At 63.2% G+C, this 16720-nt stretch overlaps 1 protein-coding gene across 1 annotated transcript in view; it reads left to right on the forward strand.

The window, feature by feature from the left end:
• HMCN2 (hemicentin 2) overlaps nt 1-16543 on the forward strand; it is a 36977-nt gene extending 20434 nt beyond the window's left edge. The window contains exons 32-68 of the mRNA XM_086625056.1: nt 90-263; nt 659-772; nt 1062-1204; nt 1370-1520; nt 1754-1972; nt 2247-2360; nt 2427-2614; nt 2808-2904; nt 6213-6485; nt 6583-6773; nt 6851-6932; nt 7056-7192; nt 7308-7449; nt 7726-7873; nt 8123-8250; nt 8378-8534; nt 8653-8774; nt 9024-9188; nt 9277-9384; nt 9473-9607; nt 9909-10043; nt 10168-10358; nt 11182-11395; nt 11598-11732; nt 11803-11993; nt 12081-12162; nt 12310-12579; nt 13315-13464; nt 13663-13800; nt 13940-14061; nt 14159-14396; nt 14529-14591; nt 14686-14814; nt 14935-15255; nt 15531-15650; nt 15950-16076; nt 16201-16543. Coding sequence (XP_086481182.1) covers nt 90-263; nt 659-772; nt 1062-1204; nt 1370-1520; nt 1754-1972; nt 2247-2360; nt 2427-2614; nt 2808-2904; nt 6213-6485; nt 6583-6773; nt 6851-6932; nt 7056-7192; nt 7308-7449; nt 7726-7873; nt 8123-8250; nt 8378-8534; nt 8653-8774; nt 9024-9188; nt 9277-9384; nt 9473-9607; nt 9909-10043; nt 10168-10358; nt 11182-11395; nt 11598-11732; nt 11803-11993; nt 12081-12162; nt 12310-12579; nt 13315-13464; nt 13663-13800; nt 13940-14061; nt 14159-14396; nt 14529-14591; nt 14686-14814; nt 14935-15255; nt 15531-15650; nt 15950-16076; nt 16201-16543 — 5957 coding nt within the window. The remainder of the gene's footprint in view (nt 1-89; nt 264-658; nt 773-1061; nt 1205-1369; nt 1521-1753; nt 1973-2246; nt 2361-2426; nt 2615-2807; nt 2905-6212; nt 6486-6582; nt 6774-6850; nt 6933-7055; nt 7193-7307; nt 7450-7725; nt 7874-8122; nt 8251-8377; nt 8535-8652; nt 8775-9023; nt 9189-9276; nt 9385-9472; nt 9608-9908; nt 10044-10167; nt 10359-11181; nt 11396-11597; nt 11733-11802; nt 11994-12080; nt 12163-12309; nt 12580-13314; nt 13465-13662; nt 13801-13939; nt 14062-14158; nt 14397-14528; nt 14592-14685; nt 14815-14934; nt 15256-15530; nt 15651-15949; nt 16077-16200) is intronic.
• Nucleotides 16544-16720: the final 177 nt, after the last annotated feature.

Raw genomic sequence — 16720 nt, forward strand, 5'->3', positions numbered from 1 at the left:
TCAGATCATGCTCCGTGGTGGGGGAATAAAGCATTTGGAAGCGTAAGCGGGTGCTAATGCTGATCTGCCATGCAAGTATGTCTCTGCAGGCAGTCCTACCTTTGCTGGAGACGCCCACGATGCTGCTGCAGAAGAAGTCACAGTGATTATCAACAACCCCATCTCCCTGGTCTGTGAGGCTCCATCCTACCCATCTCCCAACATCACCTGGCTCAAGGATGAAGTTCCTCTCGAAGTATCTAGAAACATCTACCTGCTCCCTGGTACAGTGCTGGTGTCCATAGGCTCTGCATGACTGTGGTGGCCCCTTGCTGCATGCCTGGGGGAGTGGGACCTTTTCTGGGTCTGACTGTGGTTTGGGGCAGTGGGATGGTGAGAAGTCATGGTCCTGCAGGACCCTGGGGGCCCAGCCCATCAGGTACATGCTGCTCTTCCATATGTTGCATCATCTGATCATAGCTAGAGCCTCTTCAGCAGCATCAGTGAGACAGCACTGGTTGGCATAAGCCTGGAAACCAGGCTCTAGAAGAGTGTTAGACCCCTCAAGTGAGGCTTGCAGATGACCAGCAGGTTATTTAAGATGCCGCCTTCTGCTGCATGGAGATAGACAGCTGTGGCTGTGAGCGACAACCCTCTCAGAAGACTCTTCTTTGCCCAGATGGCCACGGGCTGCAGATACTGAATGCCCAGGAAGAGGACGCGGGCACGTACAGCTGCATCGTGGCCAACGAGGTCGGGGAGGCTGTGAAGAACTACGCCGTGAAAGTCCTGGGTGCGGGAGCTCTCCATGTCCTTCCTAATTGCTGCAGCGATGCCACTGCCCTAACGGGGCCAGGGCCCCTTCCTTCCCTTCCCATGCCTTCATCTTGGGGAGCTGCACCTCTTGCAGCTGGTGCAGCATGTGGCCCCAAAAAGCCTCTGGTCTAGTCTGGGGAGAATGAAGGGGGGTCTGACCAGGGGTGTCAGTGGCACCCTGAGATGCTGCCTGTTGCTAATCAGGGCAGAGCAAGAGCTTTTGGGGGCTCTTCTCTCATCCCAGCTGTGTCATCTCTCCCCACCAGTTCCTCCTCAGATTGTCAGAGATGACCCTTTGGGGGAATTTGACACAAAAGAGGTGAAAACCAAAGTCAACAGCACGGTGATGCTGGAGTGCGAGACGTGGGCTGTGCCAGAGCCGACCATCCAGTGGTACAAGGACAAGCAGGTGAGGTCCGAACTGCGACCAGGGAGGAGCTGCTGGATTTGGGGACCCTCCTAGGTGGATGGAGTGGGAAGACACCCTTTATATGTCTCTTTCCCACACCTGAGTGTGCAATCCTCCTCCCACCCTTCTGCTTCTTCCTGCCTTGGGGCTGGGGTCCCCATGCAGCTCCTGGAAAGCGCCGGCCATCTCCAGATCCTCAGCGAGGGGCAGGTCCTTCAGATCAAACCAGCCAGTGTCTCAGATTCGGGGCACTACACCTGCGTTGCTACCAACGCCGTGGGTGAAGATGACAGGGACTTCATTGTGCACGTCCAAGGTGAGCCCTGGGTGGCCAGCCAGTGCCTGGAGGAGTGGGTGTCTCAGCACGAGGAGAAGGGGTCCTTGGTGGAATCCCTTGGTAGGAGTAGGGCAGGGTGAGCAGGAAGAGGGTTTGTATCTGCTGGAAAACGAGCATCTCCTTGGCCCCAGTGAAGCCTGAACAGATGCTCTGGTTGCACCTGGAGGTGTGAGTTCCCCTTCCCCACATCTGACTGCAGCCTGTCCCCACAGTGCCACCCCTCTTCCAGCAACAGACAAGCCCCAAAGAAGCCCTTGAGATCTTCTACCAGGAGGAAGACCAGGATGGAGAGGTGACAGAGCACCGGCAGGCTGTCCTCAACCAGCCCACTGCACTCTACTGTGACACCAATGCCATCCCACCCCCCCGGCTCACCTGGTACAAGGATGGGGAGCCCCTCTCCCCTGGCCCAGGGGTGCTGATGCTGCTAGGTAACAGGAATGGATCCTTGGTGTGGGGTCTGGGGGGTTTCCTGCAGCATCTCCGTGGGTTGAGAAGCATCCATAGCACGAGGGGGTCAGATCCTGTCCCTTTGCTGCTGCCAGCATGCACAGCACCCATGAGACCTGCAAGAGCAGGACCATGTCTTGCTAGGGCTGTACAGGGGTTCAGGCACTGTGAGGTGGGAGAGGGAGGTTGGAGGGGACCACCCGACCCCCGCGGAGCCCTCCCCGTCCCCTGCCCTGACCCTGCCCTTTGCCACAGGGGGCCGGGTGCTGCAGCTGCCAGTGGTGCGGGAGGAGGACGCGGGCAGGTACACCTGCGAGGCGGCCAATGCGGCAGGACAGGACCGCCTGCACTACGTGCTGGAGGTGCTGAGTGAGTACGGGACTGGGCAGGGAGTGGGTGGAGGCGTGTGACAGCCCCGTGACCACCTGCTTCCAGCTGCCCCGGCCATCCGTGATGGCATGGAGGACCTGGCTGAGGAGGTGACGGCCGCTGTCAATGGCACTGTCCATTTCACGTGCGAAGCCACCGGGCACCCGGTGCCTGTGGTGTCCTGGCTTTGGAATGGTGTCCCCGTTGTGGTTGGCCAACGGCATCAGCTCCTGGAGGGTGGCACAGTCCTGCAGGTTGGCATCCGCCTGGGCAGAGTGGCTGTGCTGGGGGGAGACATTGGAAACACTGCGTGGAGGGGACAGGGCACCTTTCTCTCCCCAGGGAGGGGGATGCCCTGGTCCTTCCAAGTGCCGAGGTCCCGGTGGGAGCCCCAGCAGCTCCTTGGCTCGGGGCAGCCCTCAGCAGGGCTCTGCTCCCCCTTTGCAGGTGGCCATGGTGGAGACGGGTGACACAGGCAGCTACACGTGCGTGGCCGAGAACCCGGCTGGCTCAGCTGAGAAGCACTTTGCCCTCACTGTGCAGGGTAAGGCACCCCTGTCACCCTTCCCCCCCCCCAATTTACCACCCCTCTTGCCCCCTCTTCCTCCGGAGTCTCCCGTGACTCCTGAGCCACATGGCCACCTCAGTCCCCCGTGCTTGTCACGCTCACCCAGTGGGAGCAGACGGACATGCCGGCACACTCCGAGCAGGCGAGGTGCTCGGTGTGTGTTTCCTCCTGGGGGGAGCTCAGCTCCACAGTGATAGTTCCCCTCTGGCACTGTCTGTCGGGGCGTGCGGAGCAGAAGCACCCTGGATTGTGGGCGCAAACCCTGAAAGCATCGACGGCGTCGTCAATGGCAGCGTCTCCCTGGTGTGTGATGTCCAGTCCGACACCGCTGCAGAGGTTGCCTGGTACAAGGATGGCCACATCCTGCGGCTCAGTGAGGAGGTGACCGTCACCCCAGGTGCGTTGGGATGAGCGAGGACGGCAGCGTGTCCCCCAGGCCTGACACAGCCACCGGCTCTCGAGGGTGGGCTCTGACTCCCCTAACCTGTCCTTACCGCGTGCGGGACTGGAGCTCAGACTTTCAGCCGTAACCACACGCTAACGACTCCCTGCTGGGCGGTCCCTTCTGGAAAGGACCAAGGTTGCATCCTGCAAACTCTGCGCTGCCACTCCGCAGGAGCTCAGCACCCTTCTCCTGTGCACTGTGAGGCATCAGACCTCCAAGGGAGACTTTGCTGGCCAGACACCCCTTGCATGGAGCTTGGCTGGCTGTGCTGGGGATGAGTCAGCTTGCCAGCATGGTGGCCTGGGCTCCGTCCCAGCTCCAGCCTGCCCTGACTCCCTGCTCTCCCTTTCCAGGCTCGCGGGTGCTGCAGCTCCCTCGCCTGCAGCTTTCCAGCTCGGGCACATACACGTGCGTGGCGCTGAACGCAGCCGGCCGGGACGAGAAGCGTTTCATCCTCGCCGTCCACGGTAAGCTTCCGAGGAGCTGATGGCAAACCCTGGTGCGTGTGTTCCTGCTCACACACCCCGTTCCTGCTCTTCCTCCCCAGGCATCGAGGACCTGCAGCAGGAGACGCTGGATGCTGACGTGGGGACCCCCCTCGTCCTGACCTGCCAAGTGACTGGTGTGCCCGCGCCTGCCGTCACCTGGCTGAAGGACGGGAGCCCGCTGGGTACGTGCACAGGGGGACGCCATGCTGGGCTGCGGCCCCGAGCCTCCCAACTGCCACACCTCAAGCAGTCCTGCCTCAGTTTCCCCGTTTCTAATCCAGCTGCAGGAGACCTGCAGGGCCTCACAGGGAAGGAGGCAGAGCAGGAGGGGGCTGGCATTTTCCCTGCATGTTTTTTAAGAGGCTGAAACGATGGGAGGTGGGCATGGGATGTGATGGAGAGCTCTGGGGGTGAGCTCTCTGGGTACCAGCCCTTGGGCTACCTGCTGGAACGGGGATTTACCCCCAGACCAGTGGCTTTTCTCTCCTGCAAAGCTCCAGCGATGCACAGTGCCAACACCCTGCTCTGCACAGCCCTGACCTCTACTTTAACCAAATCCCCAAACCTGGGTCCTGGGGGTGGGAAGGAGGGAGCATGACAATGTGCCTGGGGACGACTGGGTGGAGGAGCACCGCTGCATCCCCCTTGGCCCCGTCTCATTGCAGAGAGCAGCCCAGAGCAGGGCCTGGTGTCTGGGGGGGAGCAGCTCCAGCTCAGCCCCTTGCAGCCCTTCCACCAGGGCCGGTACACCTGCCTGGTGCGGGGCCCGGGCACCACAACACGCAAGGACTTCGTGGTGCTGGTGCGAGGTAGGGCTTCCCCAGGGTGACGGGGGTCCCTGCAGGCTCTCCCTCCTCTTCCTCAGCCTCCTTCTCTTCTGGGTACAGTGGCACCCCGGATAGCCAGCGCGGGGGTCCCCAGCGAGCACAGTGTGCTGGAAGGCAGGGGGGTGAGGCTGGAGTGCCGGGCGGAGGGGCAGCCCACCCCCCAGATCACCTGGCTGAAGGACGGGCAGCCTCTGGCACTGCAGCCCTCTTCGCATGCCCGGTGAGTCTGGGCACCACCCCAGGGGCTAGCCATGGCACAGCCCTGGCTGTGCCTCAGTTTCCCCATGTGTGAAAGAGCAGTGCAAGGCAGGCTGAGCTCCGCTGCTTCTCCCTGCTCTCCCAGCCTCCTGCTTGGGCTTGGGAGATGCTGTTCACAGCTGCTGCTGAGGAACATCATCCTGGGTCAAGCCCGGGTGTCCTGGGTGGTGCTGCAGCCTGGTGTGGTCACTGCACCCTGGCAGGGTCCCACCTCCTGTATTGGCCTTGCAGTGCACCCCGAAATCTTGCAGCCTGGGTTGCAACCGAGCACAGAGCATCTGTGCCCCGTGGGCAAGTTAGAGATGGGCACACAGGTCACCGCCCCCTCCTCCCCACGCAGGATATCCCTGGATGGCAGCTCCCTGCTCCTCAAGGGGCTCCAAGCTGCCGATTCGGGGGCATACACCTGCCTGGCCCGCAACAGCGCGGGCGAAGACGCGCGGCTGCACACGCTGAGCGTGCTGGGTGAGCGGGGCTGGAGTCTGCAGGGCGGCCCTGGGGCCACCCACCCCCGACAGCCCCGTCAGCCCCTGTCCCCTTGCCCAGTGCCCCCCACCATTGACACTGGCGCCGATGACTCGGAGGTGGTCCGTGGTGTCCTGTCTGCGGCAGTGACGTTGGAGTGCCGGGTGCGGGGCACCCCTCCTGTGCACGTGAGCTGGCTGAAGGATGGGCTGCCCCTGCGCCTGTCCCCCCATGTCACCCTGTTCTCAGCTGGGCACGTCCTCCGGTAAGAAGTGACCCTAGAGCGATGCTCGGCCGCAGGCTTTGGGGCTGGTACCCAGGTTTGTGAACCGGGTTGGCCACAACTGCACCCCGAAGGTGGCTGCGTGTCAGCATGGAGACCTTGGGGAGCAGAGGCGGGGCCCAGAGCTGATGTCTCCTCTCCATCCCCATGCCCCACTCCATGGGGTAGGATCTCCCAGGCACAGGTCTCCGATGCTGGGCTCTACACCTGCATTGCCTCCAGCCAGGCAGGGGTGGCCGATCGCAGCTTCGTCCTGCAGATACAGGGTATGGGGCAGCTGGGGATTTGGGGAGAGCAGAGTGGGGGGCACCCAAACACTGATTTTGCCAGCAGAGCAGGCTCAGGGAGGATGGAGCGAGGTGGGACCAGCCCATAAGCAGTCCCAGAGCTCCCTCCAGGGAGGCTGAGCCACCTCTGGGTGCTCACAGGACACTGGGGAATTGCTGAACCCATCCCCAGTGCCTGGGGACCCGGCTTGGCTCCTGCAGCCCCGCTAAGTGGGACTGCTCCTTCCGCAGTGCCGCCTGTCCTGGAGAGCCCAGAGAGCAGCGAGGAGCAGGTGGTGGCCGAGGGCTCTGATGTCACCTTCACCTGCGAAGCCACTGGGACCCCAGCACCGGCGGTGACCTGGCTGAAGGACGGCAAGCCCCTGGCGCCACAGAGCAACCGGGTACCAGGTGGCCTGCGGCTGAGCCTGGTGGCCGTGGGTCTGGCCGACACGGGGGTGTACTCCTGCCTGGTGGCCAACGAGGTGGGGGAGGCCAGCAAAGCCTTCCACCTCCTGGTGATGGGTGCGTGTCTGCCCCCGAGGATTTGGGAGGGGCAGCCAGACAATTTTTTGGGAACAACAAGGCGATGAGCCCACCCACCTCGCTGTATGCCTTGCAGAGCCGCCCCGCATCGAGGCTGCCCCCCATCCCACCGAGATGTCCATTGCCGTGGGCACCCCGCTGGAGCTGACGTGTGTGGTGACGGGTGTCCCTGTGCCTGCTGTAACCTGGGAGAAGGACGGGTGGCCACTGGCAGGGCCCTGGCTTGTGTCGGGGAATGAGAGTACCCTCCACATCGAGAGCACAAAGGTAGGAGCTCCTCTTTCTTCTCCCCATCTGCGTTTTCTTGTCGTGCCTCAATTTTTCCCTCTCCTGGCTTTGTGTAGGTGGCTGATGCTGGCTTGTACACCTGCCTGGCCACTAGCCCCGCTGGGGAGGACAGCAGGAGCTTCCACGTCAGCGTCCAAGGTAGTGCGGCCCCAGCGGTGTGGCGAGGAGGGTGCTGGGGGGTCATCAGGACCCTGGGGGACCAGGCATGGGGGTGCCCAACCCACTGGGCACCCCTTAGCTTGCCTGGCATGTGTCCCACAGCACCTCTCAGCATGGCGAGCACTGGAGAGACCCCCAGCGTCACCACCGTGGCAGGGGGGCAGCTCATCCTGGAGTGCCCCAAGGATGCTGTGCCATCGTCCCGCATCGAGTGGCACCGGGAGGGCTCTCTGCTGCAGGTGGGTGTGATGGGACCCAGGACAGTGTGTGGGCAGGGGCTGGCTGCATCTTCACCAGGCTCATGGTGGAGGGTGATGCAGGGAGAGCTGCTGACGGGTCTCCCGGGGGCATTAGGAGGACAGCCACAGGCAGCTCCTGGCCGAGGGGCGCTTCCTGCAGATTCGGGCCGTGGGGGTGGCGGACGGCGGGGAGTACAGCTGCAGGGCCACTACTGCGCTGGGGGACACCAGCCTGCGTGCCCAGGTGGAGGTTCACGGTGAGCAATGATGCCCTGCCAGGGGACTTTGCTGTTGGTGAGTGCCAGCTCTGTCCTTGTTAGTTTAGGGATGTGCAACACTATGGGGTGTTCCCAACACTATGGGGTGTTCCCAACATTATGGGGTGTTCCCAGTTTAAGGGGTGTCATAAGGTTGGGTTAATGGGAAGAGGGGGTTGGATCGTGCCCAGCCTCCAGTGCTGGTCCAGGCTGACATTCTCCATCCCCTGAGCCCTGTCTCTGACCCTCTGTCGTGCCGGCTGGGTGCTGCTGCAGTGGCCCCGGAGATCCGGCCGGGCCCCGAGGAGGTGAGGGCACCGCTCAACGACTCGGTGGTGCTGCCGTGCCAGGCAGAGGGATGGCCCATGCCCCGGGTGACATGGCGGAAGGACGACCAGCTCCTGCCTCTCCATGAGAGCAACAGGTATGAGGCTGTATGGGTTGGTGGCACCAAGGGCTCTTATTCAGATTATGCCACCCTCCACATTGGTAGCTGTTCTGGCGTGCTTGGAGCAGAGACAGTGCTGTCCCCCTGTGAAGGGCTGTGTCTGTCCCCACGCCAGCTCAGCGTACACGTGCCATACCTGGCTGCAATGGTACTGGCCGCCTTCTCAGCCGTGTGTCCCCACGCGTGGCAGAGCACCCACGGGGCTCCCTTGCTCTCTCTCCCCAGGCTGCAGCTCCTGCCAGGTGGGTCCCTGCAAATCCACCCTGTTCAGGTCCAGGATTCGGGCTATTATGTCTGCATGGCATCCAGCCCCGCTGGCTCCGACCGGCGAGGCCTGGACCTCCACATCCTGGGTGAGTGAAAGAGCCAGATGGATCCTTCCTGGACTCATCTGCCTGCAACCCACCGCAGCTGAGCTGCTCTCATCGGTGTGACGATGCGCTGCTGTTCTCTGCTCATCGTTGCTGTGCCCTTCCGCAGTCCCTCCCGCCATTGCCCCCGGCCCCTCCAGCCTCACGCTGCTGGCTCAGCAGCCGGCTGCACTGGGCTGCAACGTCTGGGGGTCCCCCCAGCCCCACATCAGGTGGGAGAAGGATGGCCACCCTCTGAGCCTGCACCTCCTGCCCGGTGCCTACAGGTACCCACAGCACCAGCCACTTCACCTGCCAAGGGTCCCACCATAGGGTGGGGTTTGCTCCCTCTCGCTGCTCGCCACGGGGCAGAGGCTGACCCTGACGCGTGCTCTGCCCACACAGTTTGCGGTCCTCGGGGTCGCTGCTCATCGCCAGCCCCGGCCCCCAGGACGAGGGGCGGTTCGAGTGCATCGCCACCAACGCCGCCGGAGAGGCACGCAAGGTCTTCCTCGTGTCTGTCCACGGTGAGATCCCAGGGGCTCTGAGTCTTGCTAAGAGCAGCTTTCCTGGGGTCTGTGAGCACCTCAGGTGTGACGTGGGCATGCTGCAGCCCCTATGTTGGGGCTGAGGTTGGGGTTGGGTCCTCTCTAGAGAACTTGGCGTGGGGGTAGGCAAAAGGGAAAATAGAAACATCTGTGCCCATGTGCATGGGGGTGGGCTGCTCTTTGGCATTCCCATGCAGCCCTGCCCACCTCCCTCCCTCACCTCTCCAGTGCCCCCCACTATTGCTGACGACCTTACGGATGTGGCTGTCACCCGGCTGTCCGCTGCGGTCCTCACCTGCTACGCCTCTGGTGTGCCCCCACCCACAGTGTCATGGAGCAAGGATGGGGCTCAGCTGGGCAGCCGAGGAGGGGGCTACCGCGTCCTGCCCACAGGTACGGGCACAGGGCAGCACAGCCCTGGCAGGGTGGGGGATCCCTGCCAGCCCCCTCACTGCCTCCCCTCTGCCCACTGTCTCCACAGGGGCCCTGGAGATCAGGCAGGCGCTGCCTGCACACGCCGGCCGCTACACCTGCACGGCACGGAGCGCTGCTGGCACAGCCCGAAAACATCTCTGGCTTGTGGTGCATGGTACACGTGGCTCCCAGGGGTCCGGCTCCCCATGCCTTGGCCCACCTCGGGGGATCCCTGGTGGGCAATGCTTCCCTGCCACTTGCAGAGCCCCCTGCCTTGAAGCCCTTGCCTGGCATGGTGATGGTGATGGTCAACACCAGCGTGGTGCTGTCCTGTGAGGCGACCGGGGTCCCCCGGCCGGAGGTCACCTGGCAGAAGGATGGTGTTGGCATCGCTGGAGGTGAGTGGGAGCCGGATGGAGGCTGGCAGAGCCTGTGCTGCCTGCTAGCCTTTGTCCGGGTGGAGGTTTGGGTGCCCAGAGGTGGTAGGCATCCTAATGAGGTGCTGGGTGGCACTATGCATGGGTCCTCCTGGCTCCTGGCTGCTGTCCAAGGCAGTTGCGGCAGCTGCTGGAGCCGTTCCTGGGGACTCCCTGGGAAGGGGTGCTTCTGTAGGCGAAGCAGCCCTGGCACACCATCCGTCCATGCTCCAGCATGGCCACGCTACTCTGTCCTGCCCTCCTTTCCATCCCATCCCTGCAGAGCCCAGGCTGAAGGTGCTCCCCAACGGGCAGCTGCGTCTCCTCCGGGCCTCCCCCGGGGACGCGGGCACCTATCTGTGCGTGGCCCACAACCCCTCAGGCACTGCTGCAGGGAGGACCAGGCTGATTGTGCAAGGTAAGGCAGGACAGGGGTCCCAGCGCTCGCCCCCTCCTCTGCTTGGCTCCTGCCCGGGCACCTCACTGTGAAAGGTGGCTGTCGAGGTGTGAGCAAGTCCCTGTCCTCCTCCTTCCCCGTCCAGTGCCCCCCGTTATTGCAGCCGGCCCGGCAGAGCTGGTTGTCCTGAAGGGGATGGAGACGTTGCTGCCCTGCGCTGCCCGTGGCATCCCCGAGCCCCGTGTGTCCTGGAGCCGGGAGGGAGCTGCGGTGCAGGGTGGTGGGGGGAAGGCCACTGTCCTGCCCTCTGGGGACCTGCTGCTCCGGGATGTCCAGGTGAGCACCGTCCCCTCCCGCAGCTGAGCTGGCTGTGAGGTCGGAGAGCTGCAAAATGAGCATCTCTCTCAGCTGAAAATAAAGCCCAGGTTGTTCTGTGCCCGCCGTGTCCCTGGGCTGGGCTGGCAGGACAAGGTGTCGCTTATTAGAGCCACATCCTGGCTGCTTCCAGCTGTGCTTGGCAGAGGGACCGCACTGCTCAGCGCTCCGCAATGGTGCGGCAGGTCGGGGCAGCCACACTGTTCTTTGTCCTATGCAGACAGGCTGAGAGAGTTGGGGTGGTTCAGTCTGGAGACGAGAAGGCTCCAGGGAGACCTTCTAGCAGCCTCCCAGTACCTACGGGGGACCTATAAGAAAGCTGGAGAGGGGCTTTGGACAAGAGTATATAGTGATAGGACATGGGGTAATGGCTTAAAACTGAAAGAAAGGAGATTTAGATTAGATCTAAAGAAGAAATTTTTTACAATAAGGATGATGAGGCACTGGAACAGGTTGCCCAGAGAAGCTGTGGGGCTGCCCCGTTCCTGGGAGTGTTCAAGGCCAAGTTGGATGAGGCTTTGAGCAACCTGGTGTAGTAGCAGGTGTCCCTGCCCATGGCAGGGTGGTTGGAACTAGATGATCTTGAAGGTCCCTTCCAACCCAAACCATTCTATGATTCTATGACAGCATGAATTCACTAACATGGGCTGGAAAAAGTGGCCGTGGCCGAGCCGTGGCTTTTTGGGTACACAACAGCCAGCAGAGATGCAGCCCAGTGGGCCAAGGCTGCAGCCAGACCCCAGACCCAAGCCCACCCCCTGTCCTCCTCCTTTTCTCCCTCCAGGAAGGGGACGCTGGGAGCTATTCCTGCACTGTGGTGAACTCGGCCGGGAGGGCCGTGCGCCGTGTGTCCCTCTCTGTCCACACCCTGCCCACCTTCACCCGCCTGCCCGGGGATGTCACCGTGAGCTGGGGCAAGAGGCTGGAGCTGGTGTGTGCCGCTGTGGGCAGCCCCCAGCCCCGCGTCTCCTGGACGGCCAAGGGGCAGCTTGTCACCGGTGCGTGGGCAGCCCTGTGCCTGGGCAGGGGGACCGAGGGTGGGGGACAGAGGATGCTGAGTTTCTGGGGTGGATGTGATCCTGGTGCCATCCCAGTTCTTCTTCTGCTTTTTGGAATCCCTGGGGTGCTGGTATGTCTGGCTGTGTGGGGTTATAACCAGCTGGTCCCTAACCGTGCTTCCTGGGGGTTTGCACCCCGCAGATGGTGTGTCGGGGCAGATGGGCCGGAGCACCCTGCAGCGGGATGCGGCCACTCATGCTGACAGCGGGACCTACGTCTGCCATGCTGAGAACAGCGCTGGTGCCATCAGGGCCACCGCCTTTGTCTCTGTCAGAGGTAGGTGCCAACATGGAAACCGGGGTGCCTGGCCAGCCCTCCTCCTCTGCCAACTCTCTCCTCTCCCCAGAGGCACCCATCATATCTGGGGACCCCAGTACCTACCAGGTGGAGCCCCCTGGAGGCAATGCCCTTCTTGACTGTGATGCCCGGGGCCACCCTGCACCCCTCATCCGCTGGAGCAAGGACGGGGTGCCGGTGGCAGCCGACAGGCACCTGCGCCAGCTGCAGAACGGCTCCCTGGCCATCCACACTGTGGAGGTGAGTGGGTACTGGAGGGTACCAGCGTGTTACAGAGAGCTTTTGTGGCAAAGCCAAGCATGGTGCTAATGCCGTCGGTACCACCAGAGCGCTGACGCAGGGCACTACCAGTGCGTGGCAGAGAACGACGCAGGCACAGCAGCAAAAGTTGTCACCCTGGCCCTGCAGAGTGAGTGCTGCCCCCCGTGCACCCTCTTTTTGAGGGACTGCAAATCATGTCACCTGCTCCAGCCTCTGGACCACCCCGTACCCCTGGGGAATGGCCCCAGCACTGCCGGGATGTTGTGGCACTGCCTGCATCCCTCTCCCTGCCCAGGTGCCCCCATGGTGGTGGTGATGCCGCGGGTGATGACCGTCCACGCCGGGCAACGGGTGCTGCTGCACTGCGCCGTGTTGGGGGAGCCCACCCCCTCCGTGGAGTGGTGGCGGGATGGGCAGCCACTGCCTGAGGGTCTCCACACCCGCGTCCTGCCCAATGCCACGCTGCTCCTGCCGGCTGTCAGCCACCGCGATGCCGGCAGCTACTCTTGCCTCGCTCGCAACGCCCTGGGGTCTGCCATTGCCCACGTCGCCCTGGCTGTCCGAGGTGGGTGCTGCCCAGGGGCTTCTGGCTGTCTTGGGGGGCTAGGGCTGCCTGTAGGGCTCTTACACCCTGGGGTAAGACCCCCAACATGGTCATTTGGTGGGGGTGTTGCCTTTCCTTTCTTGCTCTGCACCCCTTGATTCATGCTCTGCTTTGTCCTCTCCTCTCTCCCACTGCTGAGCCCAGACAAACCCATGCCCGAGCAGTTGCCATGTGCCACCCCTGCTTGTCTCTCCTCAACCTTCCTGCATTTGCCACCCGTGATTACATTCCCATTTCCCAGGGGCTCTCTGCTCAGCGCACAGGCACATCCTCTCCTGCTGCCCCTTGGGGAGCAGAGGGCATGGCTGGCTGGCAGCGTGGAGGAAGTGCTGGGTGCCCTTGGTGTGGCTGCTGAGGAGAAGCAGCTAAAAGCTTGAGGCTGGGACCAGGGCTGTGGGGTCTGATACAGAGCAAGATTTGGGGAGGGGGCTTTAGTGCACATCAGTGAGCAAAAGGCACGAGGCCACACTCGCAGCATCCCCTGCCGACGTGGAGCCACGCTGCCCACACCGTGAGATCTTTGGGGGACTCTGCTCACAGGCAGGTCGGGATGATGCCCACCTTGCTCTGGCTGCCCTCATGTCAGAAAATGAGGTTTCTTGACACACGAATTACTGAGAAGGGAGACAGGGAAACACCCTGCTTGCCTGTGGGACAGCAGCCCCAACGCCGCTGCCCCTGTCCCTTTCGCCCCAGGGGAGCCGCGCCGCGTGCGGGGCAGCCTGGTTGGCGTCATCAACGCTCACAAGCTCAGCATCGCCACCCTTGATGCCAGTGTGCTGGATGACCCGCACTCCAGCACTGCCGCCGTCCAGAGCAGCATTGGCAGCATCCCACCCGCTGTCGGTAGGTGGTCACCCCCACCCTCACCCAGGGACAATTTTGACCTGTGTCGGGTGAAAATCTTGGAGAAAAGATATTTATTTATCTATTTATCGTCCTCCCCCCAAGCAGCACCCCCTGGTCTCTCTGGTGCCCTATGGTGAGGGGGCTGAGGAGGGCTGGGAGCCCTCTGTGGTGACACCCTTTCTCCTCCACACCCAGGGCCGCTGATGCGGGTGCTGGTCGCCATCATCGCCCCCGTTTACTGGTCCTTGGCACACACCAGTGGGGAGGCCCGGAGAGGGTTCCTGCTCACCCGGGGCACCTTCCGGCACGAGTCGCAGCTGGAGTTTGGCACAGGTGAGAGATGCCAGGAGCACCCCCTGGTCCTGCCCAGCTCAGCCTCTATCTAGCCTGTCACTGGGCTGAGCTTTGCAGTGGTGATGGAGCTGTGTTTGGGGGTGGCATGGGCAGCCCCTCACTGCTCCCCCCCCGGCAGGGGAGCTGCTGCGGGTCACCCACCTCGCCCGGGGCATGGATCCTACTGGTGCTTTGCTGCTGGAGACCGTGATCAGTGGCTCCGTGCCAGAGAGCATTGGCAAGGCTGCGGTGCTGCTGCAGGTGCTGGTGCTGCCTGTCCTCCCCGTGGGGCCACGACTCCCGTGCTGGGGTCCAGGGGGGTGTCTGGAGCCTGACACCCTCCTTGCCCTCTCCCCAGGACTTCAGCGAGCGCTATGTGCAGACGGGCGTGGGGCAGCTCTTGGGGGGCTCGGTGCAGACCTTCGTGTGGGACAGGCACATCACCCGTGCCCGCTGCAATCATACCATCACGTACGACCCCCCTGTGGGCCCGCAGCCCCCCTGGGTGCAGCACATCCGTGCCAGCGCCATCAAAGCCTCCTATGATCCAGCCTCGGAGAAGCTCCATTTCCAGCTCCGTGCCTCACTTGACACAGGTAATATGGGGAATTCCAGGGATGGGGATGGAGATGCCAGGCTTCATCATTGGTCCTGGGTGGCTGTGAGGGTGCAAAGGCCATGTCCCGGCAGTGACATGTCCCTTCTTGTTATCCCTGCTTGATTCCCAGGGACCAACAGAGACCAGTGCCCACCAGGATTCACTCTGGACCCTCAGCAGCTGTACTGTGTTGGTACGGACCCTTCCCACGGAGGGCATGAGGATGGCAAGGGGCACCTGCTGCACGATGCCACCTTCCCCCACCCCGTCCCCACTCTGCTCTCCAGATGTCGACGAATGCGCCGAGGGGTCCCACGCCTGCCGCTACAACCAGCTCTGCCAGAACGCCGCAGGGACGTACCGCTGCGCCTGCCCTCCCGGCTACCGCTCGCTGGGTGCTGGCTGGCCGTGCTTGGGTACGCGCTGGGGTCTCAGGGTCCTTGGGTGTGAGGTGCCAGGCTGTGGTCACTCCTCTGCCCTGTTCCAGTCTCAGTTTCCTCATCCAGCTGCAACTCCCCATCTCTTTTCTCCACCAGATGTAAACGAGTGCCTCCAGTTTCCTCCACCATGTGCCTTTGAGTGCCGCAACCTGCGGGGCTCCTACGAGTGCCTGTGCCCTCCTGGCAGGACCTTGCTGCCAGGCGGCGAGTGCGGCACAGTGGGGGTGGAGGGAGGGGGCACAATGGGCAGCACCCCGCAGGACCCCGCCCTGCACTGGCCAGGGCCAAGCAGCCGCCCACGGGGACGGACCCTCTACACCCAGCTTGCCCTCCGCCGCGTGGCAAAGGCTGCGGGACTGGATGCCCGGGGCCCCCCCTGCCCCATGGGCTTCATCAAGAGGAACGGCACCTGTGCTGGTGAGCATGCGTGGGCGGAATGTTAGAGAAGAGCTTTGCAGGGAATTTGGAGGCCACTTTGTGCCCAAAAGGTGGCATTTGTGCCCAAAATATGGGTCTTGTGCCCATTGCTGCCTTGTCTCCCATTTTGTTTGCACCCTTGTTTGCGGATGATCAGGGTCTCCCTGGGCTTGGCTGCGCTGGGAAGGGGAGGCGAGAGCCAGGCTGCCCCAGGGCAGTGGGCAGTGGAGGGGACCCCGTGCTTCCCCACTTGGCTTCACCCCTCTTGCCCGCAGACCTCAACGAGTGCCAGATGGTGAACCAGTGCCAGCACGAGTGCAGGAACAGCGCAGGCAGCTACCACTGCATCTGCCCCATCGGTTACCGGCTGCTGCCCAATGGGAAGACGTGCCACGGTCAGTGTGGGGGCGCGGGGTGGGCTGTCCCTGCCCTGGCAGGATGCCTGTGTCCCTCTGGGTGTGAACCCACTCCCCACAGTGCCTGGGATGCCGTCCCTTGGGGCTGCAAGTCTTCCTCCTTCCCAGGGAGGGTTGTTCCCAGGCTCAGCACCCCACCAGATCTGGGTGCTTTTGTCTCACTGCCCCGGTGCCCAACGCCCCAGGCAGGGATTGGGAGGTGGGGTTCGAATACCCATCTCGGCCTGGGGCACATGGGCACCCTGGCACCCTCAGCTGTGTCCCCTCTCTGCCCCCAGATGTGGACGAGTGTGTGGAGGACATGATCCAGTGTGGCTCCAGCCAGATGTGCTTCAACACCCGTGGAGGTGCCCAGTGCGTGGATGTGCCATGCCCGGCTGGGTACCAGAGAGGCTCCAGCCCTGGGTGAGTCCCACCATGGGGCTGGGGGTGCCTGTCCCCTGCTCCTTCTCATGGCATCGTGGACCCAGGCACCCTGCCTGCTCCTGACCCCCCTGCCCCATCCCACGTCCCCCCGGCTTTCACGCAGGCTCTGTGTCGGTCACTGCACCCCGGACTGCAGCTCGGCTGGTCCCCGCACGCTGCGGTACCAGCTGCTCACTCTGCCCCTCGGCATCACCGCTGGCCGGGACGTGGTGCACCTCACCCCGGGCACTGCCCTCCGCCATCGCCCCATCTTCACACTGCTGGAGCAGGAGCCTGGCAGCCCCTTTGCCCTCCGCACCGAAAGTGGCCGTGGCATTGTCTTCACCCTGCGCCCGCTGAGGGACCCTGGCACCCACCGCCTCAAGGTGCAGATGGCGACCTTGGGCGGGCAACGGGCACCCAGCATCTTCCTCCTCCTCATCTCCGTCTCGCCCTACCCCTACTGACACAGCCAAGGGACAGGAGGGGACGCGGGGTCACTTCTGTCCCTCACCGCCACGCTGGTGCAGGCACGTGGCTCAGGGAGAGCTGAGCTTGCACCTTTCCTCTGTCCCCCTCCAGACATCCTCGTGCTTTCCCCTGCCCCCCAGCACCCCTGCCTGCGTTGCCTTCGCTTGGGGCTG

The sequence above is a fragment of the Tauraco erythrolophus genome, chromosome 22 (assembly GCF_009769465.1).
Source record: "Tauraco erythrolophus isolate bTauEry1 chromosome 22, bTauEry1.pri, whole genome shotgun sequence".
Classification (NCBI taxonomy): Eukaryota; Metazoa; Chordata; class Aves; order Musophagiformes; family Musophagidae; genus Tauraco; species Tauraco erythrolophus.